The sequence below is a fragment of the Diabrotica undecimpunctata genome, chromosome 1, assembly GCF_040954645.1.
Source record: "Diabrotica undecimpunctata isolate CICGRU chromosome 1, icDiaUnde3, whole genome shotgun sequence".
Classification (NCBI taxonomy): Eukaryota; Metazoa; Arthropoda; class Insecta; order Coleoptera; family Chrysomelidae; genus Diabrotica; species Diabrotica undecimpunctata.
In genome coordinates, this window is record NC_092803.1 from 208,268,231 (window position 1) to 208,287,513 (window position 19,283).

Below are 19,283 nucleotides of genomic sequence, written 5' to 3' on the forward strand. Positions count from 1 at the left end.
GTACTAAAGTTAGTCAGGCGGCGTCCTGGACTGAGATGTCTTTTGAAGATTCCAGACCCCCCTCTATAAAGACGAAAAAAAAAAGGTGTAGGTATTGCAAATCAGAAGAGACACATTGGTTATGTTCAAAATGTTCTCTTAGATAGTGTTTAGTAAAGATAGAAATTGTTTTAATTCTTTTAATAATAGCACATAAATAAGTTTTACAACAGTTTTGCTTCCATTTTTTATTAAAAAACTAGTTTTAGGACTTTTAGTTTCTGCTTTTATTGTGAAGTTTCACCTACAATCTTAGACTATGATTCTTATAGGATACATAATAAATTTTAACAATAAATTTGGATATTTGAGTATATATCTTGTGGGATACACTCCCTTATTTAGAAAAAGAATATAAAAATGGTCAAAATGCCTTTTGATATACCATATCACACTACCTAAACAACAATTTCACAAAAATCACTGTTATATTAAGGCTTGCCAAATAAAGGGTTAACAAGTATTTTTAAATAATGTTATTGTTTCATCGAAGCCACTCAACTCGTAACCAATAAGGAAAAACCGATAATAAAAATGAATTTAGTAGGATGTCGACTTACCTGTGAGTTAAATCTTTGGCCGCATCCATCGACAATGCATCGGAAAGGTTTCGTCCCAGCATGCGCCAACACATGCCTTTCTAACCAAGATCTTGAGCAAGAAGTCCTACCATGAACTTTACAGCCTAGCCATAAGCACACATAGTGCTCTTGAGTTGCTTGAGATATCACATGTTTTACCTGTGAAATATGACGATGTTAAATAGCAATTAGGGCAAAGAGAAATTAGCAACAACCTAATTTTCGTTTACGGAAAATGAAGCTGGTACTGTAACTTACCAAAGGCATCAAAAGCAATACTGAGACGTATATTGATATGTGTGAATTAAAATTTTAACTTGAATACATTTTAAAACTATATGAAATTAATGATATGCCTTATTTTGAGATGTATTTGTATGAACACATAAAATTATTTATAAAACGTATAACTATACATAAGGAAACAAGGAAATATAGGGATTTAGAAATTAAACAAAGAGAAAACGATAAAAAATAAAGTATAAGGAAAATAAAGTAAAGATAACACAATATATAATATAAAAACAAAACTGCGTAGAACCAAAAGAGAGTAAGTGCAACACAAATTCTTGGATAAAATATCTGATATGGAACAATATACCTGGAAAATAAACATTTGAGTTTTTTAGGAGATATGCAACTTTTAAACCACACAGAAAACGATGTAGAACAAGCTGACATTATTAAAGATATATTGATTAGATTACTGACACGATATTAATGTTTTTCAATATATATAAAATAATGCTTTTTTATTCTATGATGTTGTGATCACCTCCACGAGTTCTTGCATTCGTATATGGTCAATTCCATGTGAAGTTTGTAATTCACATGGAATTACAATCCATGATAGAGGATGGACCACAGTGTTCCACACAACAGAAAAATACCCCATCCCCGACTAGTATGCCACTTGTCGTCATGACATATGTCACTTGTCACCTGGCACGTCACTTTTCCTCTGCTCTAAGTCCTCCTATTACTGTGAGGGTTACTTGAGCTTACATGAGTTTTGATAGATAGGACGGTTTAGCTTAGGATTTTATTAAAAATTATAACGAACTTTTATTGCACTTATAACGAGACATTGTTTTACATATAAAAAAAAATTAATATAGCTAATGTAAAAAAACTTGAAATTCTCCATTTTCGTCCTCTTCAGCTGCATAGCCTACCAGTAATTATTCGCCAAAGTTTATCCTGTTGGCTGGAATTATCGCTTGTAGGTTATTCAGCAAATTTTGCTTTCTATCTTGACTAATTCATCGGTTAGATGTTGGTGAAGGCGGAAGTGTCACACCGGTTTTAAATTTACCTGCAGTCAAAAAGTTCAGTTCTGTCAAATCGTCTGTGTCATACGAGTTTTTATATTTTAACGTTTTCTCGCCTCTCGTGAAATTTGCGAGCGAAATATTATTGAGATATCAGCGTGGTGTTACCTTTTTTAATTTGTATTTTGAACTGGAATCTGTCTCCTCATAGAAATGTCTAATGTCAAATGCTACAGCATCGCAAACAGTTTTGGCTCTCTTTAATGATTTTTCTACATGGTGGTGAAAATGGTCCACGGACATAAACGTGTGTCCGCGCACAAAATATTTTATGGTTAATTGTTTTAAGTTAACTTCTGTAGTACTTACTATATAGAGAAAAAAGCCCGAGCAATTATCCAGCCAAATTATTATTGATTCTTTATCCCCGTTTTTTAGGAAGAATGCGTAGAAAGTAAACACTATATCTTCTTTTTTTCTTCCTGATATCCCTTCGTGCCACAGAATTCCTAAAGAACGGACGTCCCTACCTTTTCCGACAACAAAAAAACTTTCGTTAAAAGCAATTATGCGCTTAGTAAAAATGACTTCTTCAAACATATCTGCTCTTGGAAGCATTATCACTTTCTGAAGATCTGCTGAAACTATGAGATCTGACGATTTTCGTTGCGATTCCGCATCTCTTTCTAGCAGTAATATATTTATTTCTGTGATATACATAGTTTTCACACACTACACAACTGTGTGTTAGATTAATATGATTAGCTTCGATCTTATGGAGATCACTTGATGCACACTCGAAGCACTCTTCACAGCCAAGTTGTGCAAACGATATGTTAAGTTTTGCAATTTCTTGACGATAGAACTCATAACTACCCTGACAATCATGATTCTTTATTTTGTACTCATTGTACGTCATTGTAATTGAAATATCCGTTGGTAAGTATAGACGATTGCGAGTATGCTCCCGACGATAATGAGATACGGTAGGTCGAAAAGACTTTATTTATAGGTTCAACGATCGGTTGTTTGTCAATAAAATTCAGAGCTGATTGGTGCCTCGTTGGTCATGTTTGGGAACAATAGCATTATTATTATCAGTTCCACCTAATATTTTTAAAAAATCGATCATTACTTTTGTCATAGCCTTAAGTGGCAAGGAAAAAAGTTTTACATACTTGCATATTTAATCCGTTAGCATACTGTAAATAATATTTGTACGTATATTTGCGACGCGAATCAGTTCCAACAGTATTTTTTCTTTTATTTAGTTGTTAACATTACCGTGCACAAACAAACGTTGAGCTTGCTTGTTAATTTCCCAATACTGCCTGTTAACATCTCGTCGTTTTTATTACAGGATTTTTTTTTATTTTATTTTGTGGTCACAAGCGATAGATGATAATTTCTGATTTTTTCTCTCAGCAAGTGCTGTTTTATTTTTTTTTCTCTTTCTAATTGTTCCCTTTTTGGTGTACATCTTCTTCGACTAAACTTTCATTATCAGACATAGCTGGAGTGTGGGACAGGCAGTCGTCATTTTCATCACTGATACAGCCTTCTGCAGACGCTACAGAAGATAGAGGACTCTACAAAAATCGTCTTGCTTTGGATCGTAGTCGGGATCATTGTTAACATTTTCGGTATTGACAATCTTTTTATTTACATATAGGCGTTCTTTTAATAGTCTATTTAAGGCATGATTAACCAGTTCACGGCCACGGCTGGTGGAAGCGTTGGTAGTCATACTAGAATAAAACAAAGCAATACTTTATACGCTTTTAATGGGTTACTAAATAAGTTAACTAACCTAACTACTGCAATCATGAGTCAATTTCATCAACACTAAAAAGTGCTAAAACAGAAGTACATAATATGTAGCTTGTTCCTTAATTAATCAATAATAGAATTATTTACGGATTAGATTATTAAACTGTTTAAGCGAGTTTTGCATGTTGAAAATTTTGCAGTAAGATTTACAGTAAGTTCCAGCTCCAGCACAGTTAACAGGTTAAGTGCTATCATATTGAATATTTTAATGTCTTCATTGGTCGATCATTTTTTTTAAGTATTTCTGTTACTTTCTTTAACTTTTAAATCAAAATCTAACTAAAATGCGAATTTTGGTTAACATTTCATTTTTCAAAAGAGTCCACGTTGGAGTTTCTCGGCCACCAGCAAGATTTTTATCACAAAATGCCTATTAGAGTCCAACGTGGCATCACGCTTTGACTTGTCTATTTCTGTTGATAACGTGTCGGCAAATCTAATAAGCGAAGGCGCCGTCGCAAGGGTTGCGTTTTTATTGTCAGTACTTAGATTAGAGTGGTACAATGCAGTCGTAAGAGAAAGAGCAACAAAAACTTGAAAAATGTTGGCATTTCGGACGAGTACTAACCAACCGATTCTAATGACAGTGAAAATAAATCGAGTACTCCGGAACAGAATAAAAAAAGAAAACGTGTGACCGGAAATACCAAACAGTTGAGACAAGATGTATCGGCGTCCACCAGTCAAGAAAAAGAACATACGAATTTCGGACAACGTGTTGATGCTGCAATAGAATCTGTCATTGCCCAACATTCTGAAGTCTCCGAACAGGAAATTTTAGAAGAACGAATATTATCCAATGCAATGAATAAAGCTATTGTCTGGAGGACGGTCAACAGCGAAAATTTACATTGCAGATTTTCATACACAATTATACAAAAACTTCTACAACAAATCGCCCTTTCAATTCTACGAATATTATGTAGACGATGGTCTTTTATCCATGATAGTAAATATCTAATTTATTTTGTTCAACTGATTTTGATTTTTTTTTAATTTTTATTTCGAAGAAACAAATCGTTATGCCCTGCAGTGCCAGGAAAGAAATCAGAAAAAAAAAACGCACGTATTACCGCGTGGCACAACACTGGTGTTGCTGAAATAAAACGATTCCTGGGTATAGTTATACGGGATTATGTCATTTTCCATCTTTTTATTCGTACTGGTCAAAGAATGATCTTTATGTGAATAATATCAAAAAAGTAATGTCAAGGAATCGCTTCCAGTTATTGTAGAAAACGCTGTATGTCAACGATAATTCAATAACAACAGATGACCGTTTGCAGAAGATCGTTCCCTTGGTTAGCAGACTGAAGGATACATTCAAGGCTGCCATCTTTTCAAAGGAAAACGTGTGCATTGACGAACCTTTAGTGAATCCACGTCGGTATCACGCGGTCCGTACATAACTTTTATGTGAGTCCGTATTGGCATCTCATTGCACTTAACCTGTTAATGTAATGAAAATAAAAACGGAAGTAAATATAAGAGGCACCTAAAACAGTCATGGAGGTACTATTATCTAGCATAATAAATAATAATGATTAATTGGGTACTTACTTCGAGGTATAAATCAAATTCCCTACACTAAAAACTGGCATTACTAAAAAACACTTTCGATTTTTAGGTTATGTTGTTTTAAGGTGCAATGCTGAATATTTCCTATCTGTCACTTAGGGCATGCTAGATTTTGTTTAGCATTACATATTGCAATACTGACTGTCCTATCAGTTACAATAGGACACTTTAGTTTTGTAAAGATCAGATAGGACGTAATGCTTAGTAATCAGGTTTTAGTTTGAACTTAGGACAAAAAGCATCACTTCAGAACAACAGCTATTTAATGACAGATAGGGCAGCTTAAGGCAGCTTTGAAAGGAAGATAAAGAGTGCTTTTCGCTACCACCCAGTACAGTTAGGACCAAAACTGCGATTTTGTCAATTAGGACCTTTCAGCTTAGCAGGGCAGATATATGTTACGGTTAACGTTCAAAATCAGGTTAATCTCAATATTACCCAGTTAATATCGAGATTCGCCAGTCTTCATCGGAAGATAAACGATCTTCAGCCTTCAATCGGACATTAACCGGCTAATCTCGACATTAACACAAGTGTCTTTTTAAGGTCCATATTGTTTTGATGCGTAATCAAGTGGCATTCGTGCAAAATAGGCATTGTTATTTGACAGTGAAAATTTAAATATTCAATATATATTCAATGAATTTAAAGGCAGGATTTACGAGAATCTTGATAAAATTATTTAGACAAAAAGGGATGACAATATGATTTAATTTGTAATCAAGTGAAAGAAGTAAAACGACAAGCTGAGAAAACAGCGTTGTCATATCGACGTTTGTGTGAGAAATGATTTCAAACTTTGTTCATTTGCAAGAAGGTAAGCCGAAATTTTTATATTACGTAAAAAAGGGGAATTATTTGATATTCTGTATGAAGCACATTTAAGTATTGGCCATGGAGGAAGAACAAAAATGGACCATTTCGTTTCATCTTTGTATATCAGGATCACCTTAAAAAAATCGTGCAATTAAGATCTTTAACTTGAAAGAAGGCAGATGAAGTAGCTACACATTTGATAGAAATTTTCTGAATTTTTAGAGCACCTTCAATACTCCAATCGGATAATAACAGGTATTTTTTATATAATTGGCAACGTTGTATTATTTTTTAACACATCATTCAATATTAACCAAGGAGAATTGTTAAACTTAACATTAACCTGTTAATGCCAATTCTGAATTTTATACGAAATTAACATTATATTTTGATTAAAGTCAAGATTAACTGGTTAATGTCGAAATTAACCATTTTCGAAGTTTAACCGTTACCTATATATATATGATCCAACTACTAATCGACAAAAAAAGAGAAGAGTAAGTTTGCTTACATTACATTGATAGATTTGAGAAAAATATACGACATAAGTTCAAGAAGAAAATCATAAGGACGATGGAAAATCTACAGATCCATGCATACAAGGAATTGTAAAGAGGAAACTATAAAAAAATGGATCTTATCGAAGTACTAATAAAAGAAAAACAATATGGATTCCGAAAAAGAGTTATTCGAGTCCCGAAAAGTAATTGACCATTTGAGTGGTAGAAATCATCAGAATATCGCGTTATACTAAGCGATCAATGTCTTAGGACCCTAACTACTCACCTAAGGACATTACTATTGGCAGTCAGTAAAATTTTAGTAAAAAACTAAAAAAATTCTTCGGTTAAACCAAACAATGCACAAAATACAATTTCAAATGTTAACAAAGACAGAACATCGTGTCATAAAAAGGCAAATACAAATGCCTTAAATGACTGCTTGTATCTTAAAGAAACATTAAGAAAGCATCTTTGTAAGGTGGAAAACGAAGGACTATTCACAAAAAAAGTTTCATAAGAAATTCAGGAAAAGGTGGATAATACGAGTCTCTTCCCATATCAGTTGGCCACCTATAGAATTTGCAGTTTAAGTCGATTATTAAATTACAAATTATACTCTGCATGTTTTTATAAGTTCCCATATTAATTAATATGGCATTTTTATTCATATTTATTAAAAACATTACCCTTAAAGTTTTTTATTTATTTTCAACAATAAAAAAAAATTCACTTATGTCAACATTTACGTTGATTTTTTCATAATTCCGTTAAATCCAGAGGTAGCTATGAAAAAATTTTATAACAATAATATTGTCAGTTAATGTCAAATGTATTTTGTAGTAATGTAAAGCTTTTTGCCATTGGTGAATTGTAAAATGGGTTGAGGTAAAGTTATCGATGAGAAAATTTGTTTAATAATCATTAGATTTTTTAATTCTACAAAAACCAATTCGGAAATCGCGAATATGTTGCAATTGTCACGCTATAGTGTAAGAAATATAGTCATATGATACAAAACTAAAGATTCGGTCGTCACTAAACCTAGAAATGTACGATAAAGTAAAATAACCGAAGCAGATCTAAGGGTATTAAGACACATTATAGTGAAAAATCGACGAGCAAATTGTATGGAGTGACGTTATTGGAAGACACGTGTCTAGATCAAAATGTCACCGAGAGGCCCACAAATAATGATTTAGTACTTATAAAAAATAAATTTCATTTGATTTTAGGCTAAGGAAAAGCCACTTTTAACATTACAACAAAAGAAAAATAGACTAAGATGGTCAAAAGAGCATAAAGATTGGCCTGAGTCGCAATGGGATTCAATGTATTGGAGTGATGAGTCCAGATTTGAAGTGTGTGTTGGACACACAATGATCCCGACTATCTGAAGAGAAAAGTCAATTTTCCTGTATCTATTGTGATCTGGGGCAGAATGTCATCTAAAGGTGTGGGAAAGTTACATTTTATTGATGGGATTGTAAACACCGACAAATATTTGAAGATTTTAGAAGAATCTCTTTTACCGATTATGGAACACCGTTTAATATCAGCGGAAGATTTTGTCTTCCAACAGGACGGCGCAGATTGTCATACCTGAAAAAAGAGTTTAAAATGTATTAAAGACCATGGCATACCACTTATGGAATGGGTTTCTAACAGTCCCTACTTGTCCTCGATAGAGACTTTGTGGCGCCAAATGAAAAAGGCTTTGAGAAAACATCCTGCCAGGTCCGTCAACGAATTGAAGGAAAAATTGCAAGAAATATGGGATTCGTTTACATAAGAATTTTGTCAGAACTTGGTAAAAACTATGCCTTTAAGAATTGTGGATGTCATTAAAAATAAAGGGGATGTAACTCACTGGCAAACTTTCAATTTTTTTTTTGTTAATGTTGCATATTCTATGTGTTTTTTTTTTTAATTTATTATTATTCCGTTTAATCAATAGTTTTCATTACGTTATCAAATATTTTCTATAATTAGGAAATTCTAAAATTTAATTTTCTTATCAATCTAATGTTGGGCCAACTGATATGGAAAGGAGCTCGTACCCTTGCAAAGACGAAATAACCAAAGCCTAATGCACATAGTAAAGAACAAAAATAAACAAAAATAATAAAATGATAAAAAAAATATGAGAAAAAAAGGTTCAGGAATAATGTAGAATCAAAAATTGTAAGCCATTGAAATGAAACAATATACAAAAAATAAAAAATTTAAATTAATATTTAAGACTAATAATCCACATATTCTAAAATATTTTTTTTTGTATAATTTGTCATTACACATTGTACACTAATAATAAATAATAAGGATGTATCGAAAAATGCTTAGCCTGTCAACATAATGTCCTCTTCATTCAATACATTTTTTTTAAACGAGCCTGCAACGTTTCTAGACCTTTCAAAATAATTTGGTAACTTACTCTGCAAACCAAGGTTTCACAGGCTCTATCTACTCTTCGTTGCAAGAAAATGTATGAATCTTTGGGACTTTTTTTCATTTGAGGAAAGATATGACAGTCGGACGGAACTAGCGCTGAATAATAATCTCCTACTGTGTTTATCCAAATAACCAATCATGATTATTTTTTGGCAATCCAAACACCGAAGAAAGAACTTTTCCAGTAGATCTTTGAACACGAAATTTCTTGGCACTTAGAGAACTAGAGTGTCTATTCCATAAATTCCTGCTTTGGTTCCAAGTCGTAGAAATACCACCAAGTGCTTCTGCTTTTGCACGCTTTTATTCAACATTCAGACATTTGGTGATCCATATTGCAGAAATTTTTTTACATCCAAATTGACGTGTTTATATGTAATATCCAATGTCTGAGTCCAGTAGCCCTATCAAACTAGCGTTTTTGATCTTTATCTTTAATGTAAAATTTACCTTTTTAAAGCGTGCAGTACAATTTTTCACGATTGCAGACGAATGGTATTGATCTCTAAGTATCTTTAAAAATATATGCGTAAATTTGCCTCCCTCTAGCGCAACTATAGTTTGACTTTTTGATGTGAAACTTGACACTGTTATATCTTAACCTCTCTAGACTAACTATATAACAATACATCCTCGTAAATAATTCAATTTTAGTGCATTCAGTGCAATTAGGTATGGCGATTGTTAAAGCATTATCAAAAGACAGGAGCCCTCCAGGAGTAAATAAATAGAATCACAGAAGTGAGTCAGAGATATGGACTTTCACTGATCATTAAGAAAACAAAATGTATGATGAGGTCTAAGAAGGAACAGCAAATTGAAAGAATCAGTGTGAATGGTCAACCAATAGAAAAAGTAAAAACATGCACCTATCGTGGTACGAACGTCAATGAAAATTGGGACCATTCTCTAGAAATAAAATGCAGGATAGAGAAAGCAAGATCTGCATTTCAAAAAATGGCTAAGCTAATCAAATGCCATGATTTATCAGTACCCATAAAAATCAGGTTACTACGATGTTATATCTTTCCTATACTATTGTACGGAATTGGTTCGTGGACTCTCACAGGCGCTACCTGCTAGAAAATTTAGGCTTTCGAAATATGTTTTTATCGTCGAGTCCTGAAAATATAATATACCGACCACATTACTAACCAGGACCTTTTATTAAGAATGCAAAAAAGGAAAAGAGTTGTTGACCACAATAAAAACAGCCAAAATTGAATATCTGGGTCACATCATGAGGAACAGCGAAAGATATGGGTTGCTACAATAAATTCTTCAAGGAAAAGTAGAAGGAAGACGAGGACCAGGAAGGCGAAGGATTTCCCGGCTGAAAAATCTACGTACGTGGTTCAACACAACAACCACAAAACTTTTCAGGGCAGTAGTTTGCAAAATACGGATTGCAAATCAGTCTCTCAGCAAAAATCAGTCTCAGACGGCACCAGAATATTCAGAAACACACTTCAACTGGTTGTTGTTAAAACGAAACGGTGATCTATTTATTCAGAGCCAACGTAGAAGAAGAGATAGGTTGAAACAAAAAAAAGATTACTAAATTAGCCTCGTCTTTTTGTGGGCTAACTAAAAGAAGCATTAAAAGAAAATTCCGTAACTGGAAACATAATTAAGATGATCTGACTGACCTTATATGTAGACCAGAAATGAAGCCAGCTTAAATGTTTGTAAAACTATCGTTTGAAAGTTCAAAATGCGTTTTCGAATAAGCAAACAAATATTAATGTGAAGACAAAACCAGTTGCAGATTGTACTTCAGATCACAAAATACATAAGAGACACAAATTTGTTCCCAACATCCAGCAAATTTTAGAGAAGCATTAGCAAAAGCTGACCTACACCTAAAACACTCAAAGAAATGGGAGAGTTAGGGATTTAAATATTGCTTAGGATCTGAAATGAAATCTGGAATACAAGAAAGTGGCTCACTTTTATTCCCATATATAAAACAAGTTCATCGACAAATTGCAACAATTACCGTACAGTAGCATTAATATCCCATGCGAGCAAAGTACTCCTGAATAAAAGACTAAAATCATACTACAGATTCCCCAATAACAATGCAGATTCGTCCCAGATAGAACCAGAGAGCAAACACATTCTTAATATTCGTCTCCAGCACGATGGTCGGACCAAATAAAGACCATGACTGGTTACTCAGTATCCGAAGCAAAACAACACACACAGGAGAGAGATAGTTGGACAGCAATCGTCAAAAGAATTACATGACACCAGTATATCCTTACCAAGGAGAAAATATAGAGAAGGGAGGCAGAAATAGAATCTTATTTCCTAGTGTAACTTATGTATAATATATGTGAATTATGATTCCTACGTTTTTTGTGTAAGAAAATTCATACTGTTTGATAACTTCTAAACAACTATTAAGAATGTCGAATTGATATCACATTTTTAACATTTGCCAAATTACAAACTGCATCAAAACTCTTCATCGCCACTACATGATATATGATTGTTGGTATCTAAACATGCTGTTTGTTTGTTTTTTTGAATTATTACAATAATAAACCTTTGTGAAAAATCAATTCTCTTGAACTGACGTTGAGCTAGATGGTCTTCAACTTGGCTTTGTACAAGTAACTTGAATCTCAGTTGTGTTCTCATCAACTGTGAACTGTCAACATCTCGTCCTGAAGTTTTATACTACGGACATAAATTTTGTGAAGATGGTGAAACTGAAAAACCATACTAACCTGTAGGTGTTCGAGTAAGGCCCCACTGGTGTCGAAGCAAGAACTGCATTCCGCCCATCTACATTGACCATCTGTGGAGTGTGGATGAGACTTCCCTTCTTCCTTCTCAATCTGCTTACATGGAAACCGGATGGTCTTCGGCTTCGATAAAATCGGCGATTTCTGCTCCTCTACTACTACTGTTTCACTAATAAACACTTCTAAGCACTCTTTGTTTGATATGGATATACCACTATCCGAGTCTGTAGTAGGCGTAGGAGATGTTTCCTTTAAGTCATCTCGGAAAATCTCTTCTCGCGTACACTTTTCTGTCCTATGTGGCTCCTCAGTCCGTGAATTGTTGTCACGCACGTTTTCTATAGGTATGTTCGTCACGTTTAGCTCTTTGTGCTGTTTGGAGAGCAGCGTTACGATGGGAGATACGGCATTCTCTGCTATTTTCGGCTTCGCTGATAGCACCGTGGGAATGCCGGTCTCGACGCTTAGATTCGGAACATTCGACGAAGGCATAACGTTCGCAATGTTCGGGCTTGTGTTCATAGACGGTACCGGAGGATTTACAGACGTGTTTAACCTAGAAGGCATTGGGTTCACCTTAACTATAGGCACTACCGTAGCATTTAATTTGACGCAATTGAAGTTGTTGATTGTAGTAAGTTTCTGCACTGGTTGTATCACGTTCAAACATGGTGTTCGATTTATTATCGGTAGAGGTAATTTATCGTTAGCAATCGTTGCGTATTGCGGTACGAATATCGGAGCCTCGGGTGGTTTCGGTCCCTTGGTGTGAAGATACGTATAGTTAGGAGGAAAACTTAATGCAGTTAAAGTTACGGTTGGAGTGAACTTAGCCAGACTATTCAATTGATCGCTGATGGTAAGTTTGTCTGTCATGTTGCTTGGAGCCGGGAGTATTTTTCTAGGAACTGTAACTGGTGCTACTTTTTTCACCTTTGATTGCACTGATTTCTTGATGGGCTTCTTCATCTCCTTGCGACTCGGTGTTTTCAAACTGTTGAACTGTGTTTGTTGATCAACCAACGTTTTTGTAACTTGAGTAACGTTTTTCTTAACCATGTTCAGAATCTCTTTTTTAAGACCGTTCGATTTTACTTGAGACTTAAAATATTCCGTGATCTTTCCTTGTTGCATTCTAGGCGTATCGCCCTTCTTAACTAACTTATCATTTGGACTAGGTATAGAAGGGACGATTTTAACAAAATTCGATTTAGTGATGAAGGGCGTAGCGCTGACCGTCGGTTTCTTCTTAGGTTGTTCCTCGGCAGATTTAAGAGTTTTAGGAAAGGCAGCTGTTGTTAGAGTTTTGTCTAAAAGTGACCGTTTACAAGGGGGTCCCTCGTCAGCGGTCCAAGGCCAAGGTGGATGATGGGCAGTTTGTGTCGGTGGCATTTTAGCTGGTTGTGAGCCAGACCCAGAGTCCTCTGAATGACTCGAAGTTGTGCTGAACGGTGATCCGGGATCGGTGATGTCGCTTGATGCCGTACTGCTTCCGCTGCAGTCGGTGCAGCTCAGGACTGCTACACCACTAGAACAAAAACAGATTATTAGATTATGCACAAATAAATAAGTAAATTTATGCAATAAAGACTTTTCTACAATGAAAAGTATCACTCGAATGTGGTTTGTATAAATATTATGTGACTTATCTATAAATCTAGAAACGCGGTTGATTAAATAGATTCACAGATTTAACGATCTGTTTAGAAGTATGGAGAATGAAAAAAAAGTACAAAAAACTATAAAACAAACAAAACTGCAATAAGTGGTGCACATAATCAATAGTTAAAGATGTCTACAGCTGAAAGAATATTGCTAAGGTCCTGGGCACTGCCTATCGTAAAAGGCGACTAATGGATATAGAATGATAGATGAAGAGCCATTGAGCGAAGTGTCGGGATCGCACAAACACACACAGTACGCGATCTGTTCTTGTAAGTAGAACATGACCGTCGTTTGAGGTGTCGCATGTCGGTGGACAATAAAGGGATGTATTTCACATAATCTCTGGATGGAGTCTGGATGGAGAAATGAAGGACAGAATTTACAACTCAGTCATCAGACCAGTAATGACATACGCAACAGAAACACGACCTGACACAGAGAGAACAAAAAAGATGTTGGGAACAGCACATGTGAAAAATTAATGGCAAAACACTATAAAACAAAGCTAGAAGTACAGATATACGACGTAGATGCAAGGTAGAGAACATCAAGAACTAGGTAAGAAATATATTAGTAAATACAAGAGACGATTCCTTGATAGATCAGTAGGAAGGCCACAAAAACGATGAAACGACAACTTATTGGAAGCACATTGAAAAACAACCAGTCGTGTCTACATAAAAAGAAGAAGACAGAGTCATATATGCTCTAACAATGTATAATTAATATCAAGTAATCGATAGTTCAAGCACATAAAAATAATAGAAAACCAAAAGAAGTCAAACTATTGCGAAAAAACGCATAGAACGACCATTAGAAAGATGAGTAAATGGATTTAAAAACCCTTCCGTAATCCTCATAATTGTCAATAAAACTGTTATTAAGTAAAATTAAAAGAATTCCGTCAACAATTCTAAATTTAACTTTGGCAGAGAGATTTGATTCGACGTGCAACATCGCTTTCAAACATCAAACACAGGCCAAGAACCAGGTAGACATGACTGGAGGCAGGCAGTATACATAAAAAAGAAGAAGAATGAAATCGAAAACCCCCATCCACGTCTATTACCGTAGTTTGATGCAACGCCTGCTACGATGATAGTCTCCTTTAGCAGTGTTGCCGAGTTGCGTCCATTTTCTACATAATCGTAGTATTCCGAAAAAATGAATTATATACAGAAAATTGTGCGTTTTAGTGATTACGAATATAAATAAAGTAATGCATGTTTTTTTAATACTTAAAATGTTTTACCAGCTGGTGCTTATTTTTATTTGGTATATAATGTTTTTTTAGACTGCCACTACTAGATTGTATTTTCTTCTGGCCGCTAAGTAGTACAATTAGGGACTCCTCGCTACCCCGCACTAGGGGGCCAATCAAACGTGCCCGTTGCACCGGCAGCCCTTTTGCTGCCCGCAGCCAAAGCAAGTGGGGATTCTGAAGGGAAATGAATGTAGCTGCCTTCAGTCTCCGCGCTCTTGTGGTGTCAACCAGAGCTATCCCCAACTTTTTTACAGTTTCCATCCACTTGTGTCAACCAGACCTATCTCCAAGGTTTTTAAATTGACTTTTGATACTGAAAAATTAATTCGGAAAGTTTGATAGCCGTAAGGCGATTTGTGATATATCTTCTGAAGAATACAGTGATCGAGAATTTATCCAAAAGATTATCAAACGATTGAACTGACATTCTTCTATAGTTAAAAACCGATTTGGGAATCTACAAACATCCTTTTAAATAGGTTTGAAATAAGCCTTTTGAATGACGTTCTAAAAGGAGAGGATGATTCAATGCCTTCTCTTTGATTTACGTTTTTTACGAGACAAACGGTAAATAATTATGGCATCTTCCACGTCCATATCGCTTAAAGGAACGGACACAAATGGTTGCTATAATTGGCTGCCTAATGCGCGGGGGCCTTTAAGAAGTAGATGTTTTATAGAAATGTTTAACATCTATTCCGGTAAAAAATGATTGTCCATTGACAATTATAAGGAAATTTAAAAAAATGGAAGAAATGAATCAACAATAATTTTACCTGGACGAAACCACTAAAGTTAAATAAATGAATAATCCTAATTAGAGGAAAAACGAAAACTTTAAGAACATAATTTGGTGATCATTCTTTTCTTAGAGATCATTTCAAAGGGACAACCTACCTTGTTTGATTCTGTTCTCTTTAGATTTAAGAATGTTTTTCTGTTAACAATTACACCGTTATTGTGTGTATGTATGTATTTATTTATTCATCTAATCTTTCCATTCTTGGTAGAATGGCTGTTAATTGTCTTCTGATTTTTTTTATTGCGATGAATCACTTAACATTTGGTTTTTGTTCTAATGCCCTTCCACTATTTTATTTTCTTCATATTTCTCGCCAGCTTCTCACATTTATTATTTTAATGTCGATAATAACCTGTTCCTCCCATATTTCCTTAGATATTCCCCTCAGAATTTTTGTTTCATCCTCTACCTTTCTTAATCAGGGAATCGGATTTACCTTTGTTCTTGCTGTCACCCTCCCTCTGAATCTGACATTATTTACAGTTGACGTGATTGGTTATACAAGAGAGAGTTTAAGGAAACAGAGAACCAAGGAGACGACGCACGTCCTGGTTGAAAAATTGAAAGCAGTGAAGTGAAAAACAACAATAGAACTCTTTAGAACTGCTGCAAATAAAGTAAAATCAGTCGGGATGATCGCCAAGTACTTCCAAAACATTTTGGACACCATCTTTACATCTACACATCGCAAGCTTATGTAAGATAATAGTAATAGTAACTGAGAAACCACTTGAAAACATTTAAGGTAATTGTGATAACGCGAGTTACCGTGAGTAACTAGTTACTCTACTCACTAGGAAACCATCAGGAAAGGCATGGAAAAGGGACTTAACAGACTCTGCAGATTGCTACGTGAATATTTATCACAAACACAAATAACACTGTGGATCTACATTTCTAGAACTTTTGTGACATCTTCGGCGACCAGTGCGTTAGGTATGATTGGTATTTGCTTGGCCTGAACATTGTTTTGAAAATTGAAAAAGTAGCATCACGTAGACGACCGTAACTTGTAAACTGACTGATGTAATAGAAAATGTAACAATAAAATGTAACCTTAAAGGATGGTACATTGTAAACATAGGTAGGTGATTGGTATATGGAAACTGATGATTCAATTCAAATATCTAGGCATCTTTTAACCACACAAAGGGAAAGAGTAACTAAAAGATTAAAAAATCCAAAATTTGAATTGGTACTAAGAAAGATGCAAAACTAAGTCAAAGAAGGGTAAATTAAATATAATACGAATAGGATAATATCCTTCTCCAATGTATCATGGTAAATATCAAAAGTAAGTTACAATACAAATAAAAATCGGTAAACCATTTTACAAAACAGACGTAACCAAGAATATAGCTGAAGTAGTCACTTTCATAGAGAGATGAGGCAACGCCGCCTCGAGAAAAGAGAAGGGAGACAGCGATCGATGCTGCCATCTGCATGCATTATAGAAATAATTTCATTCAATGGGCTCAGTCATGCACGAAGTCAGCTGAATTACCAAATACAATGACCTGTTGTTTTAAATTGTTACGACATACTTTACATTTTTTATTTTCTTTTATAAACAGAAATAAATATACTTTTATCGGACGTTTGATTCGAAAATCAATTGCTGGGTTGGTTGTGGGAATATAAATAGAACAAATGTGGTCTTTTGACGAGGATATAAAACGTAATTAATTAGAATTGTTGGTTATTTAAGTTATTACAGATGTTGAGAGAAGTGGGACAATTAATATTGATGGTGAATAACGAAAAAACATAATGGTAACAATTATTATAATTGACACTTCAGAATGGATATATGTTCATTTTGGGATTTGATTGTGATTTTTCTTGATGTGCTCCAAACTAACTGCACCAAAGGCGAAAAATTTAGAAGATGCGTAGATAAAACAGAGACATCGTCATCATCAATGTTTCTACAGCGGAAGAGATTTGACCTTCCCGAGTTTAGCCAGTCAGTTCTATCCATCAACTGCTGCCAGTTTGCTGCAAATATTTTTCTAGCATCTTCGTCTACAGCATCCTTATATCCAAGTTTTGGCCTATATCTCCATCTACTTCTTCGTTTGATTTCTTCCGCTATAGAGTTGTTATTGGTCATCAGGTAGCCTAAGTATGTGAATTTGTCCACCACTTCAAAGCTAGAGTTATCAACAGTGAATTGGTGATTAATGTGTCTGGCTCTGGTGTTGCTACCATCATTTTTGATTTTTCCTCATTCACTTGGAGGCCATATTTTTTAGAACTTATAAGAAATTGTGCTCTCTTTCAAGAAAATTATGCAAGGTCCCAGAACAAGAGTTATAGCAGTCTGACAAAAAGATCTGACAATAGAACAAACAGAAAATACTGGAGAGATTAACTGACCTGGGGGAGCACATAACCAGAAGAGAGCATAGCACTAAAGAAGCTATACCTAAACACTTGTTAATGGCGGGTAGTCTATAACTAGTAATAGTAGAATAGAACGCAAATGCCACTTTGTAGCATCAGTAAGAACTACAAGCCATATTAAATAAAAAAAAGATATATGCCTCATTTCTGAAACCCATTTCACAAATCAGGCATAAATTTATTAGATATAGTGGTTATCAAACTTACCATACTATTTACCCTGATAATGCAGTCAAAGCAGTTAATAGTAATAATAAAAGAAAATATTATGCACTATCAGGAAATAGGATATAGATATAAAGAATTTCCTGCCGCTACAATAAATATTGTAGAAACTATGAGGTAATCGTCATAGTCTGGTCTAGTGTCACCCAAGAAATGCCATCAAGACAAATCAATATGTAAACTTGCTGGTCAGTCACGGATATATATATATTTATCCTTGGAAGAGACTTCAAATGCAAAAAGTATTCAATGGGGGTCACGACTGGCTACTAAAGCCAGGCTAAAAAGCCAACATACTAATACGAATAAAATTTTAGACCTCAGTGAGTTCTTGTGATCAGAAATATTGCAGCAACTTAGATAGAGCCAGAAGAGTTGTTGATCGACCAGACCTAAATCCACTTGATATTCGCCTAGAAGTTCCTCTGAATACGCATTTGGGCAACCATACATTATACTTGAGAATATTTTTTATACTGTGTTAACAAAGATTATACATCTATAGTTTCTGCATAACAATGCATCATCCTTTTTTTGTAATAGACAAACAATTACAGTACACCACTCTTCCAGAATTTGTTCCTTATTTCAAGTTCTTATTATTATTTTATATATGATTAGTAAAACTACCGGCTCCATATTTAATAAGTAAACAGAGACATGCGAATCTAAAATATAAAGAACAATGCAAACTAGCATGCACAAAAAATGAATCCAAGATCAAATAATAAATAAAATGGAAAAAAGGCGCAAGCAAAATCTATAATAAAACAGATTACACCCTAATAAAATAATACTTAATAATAAAACTCAGCGATACAAGAAACAACATCAATGCTAAGATAAAAAGCATAAAAAGCGACTATTGGACATCATTTACCAAAGACACGGAACAGAACCTATACGATGCGCAAAGGAATGTTTGAAAAATCCTTAAAGATAGAAAAATCCATTAATAAATATAAAAATCTCAGAATAACAAAATCACAAAAGACAAAATATCCAAAATGTAAATAAAAAAACAGAAAAGCTTCAGAATACGATGGCATACCAAATAAACTCTTAAGATACGGTGGGGAAACCATAATTAAAAATTTGGAGG

The 19,283-nt window shown here is 34.5% G+C and overlaps 1 protein-coding gene across 7 annotated transcripts in view; it reads right to left on the reverse strand.

Moving 5' to 3' along the window:
• Positions 1-19,283, reverse strand: part of jing (AE binding protein 2 jing) — a 386,189-nt gene that overhangs the window by 16,834 nt on the left and 350,072 nt on the right. For all 7 annotated transcript variants that reach the window (XM_072521083.1, XM_072521085.1, XM_072521088.1 and 4 more), the window contains 2 exons: positions 11,802-13,347; positions 600-779 (listed from right to left, as the gene is read on the reverse strand). In XM_072521083.1, coding sequence (XP_072377184.1) covers positions 600-779; positions 11,802-13,347 — 1,726 coding nt within the window. The remainder of the gene's footprint in view (positions 1-599; positions 780-11,801; positions 13,348-19,283) is intronic.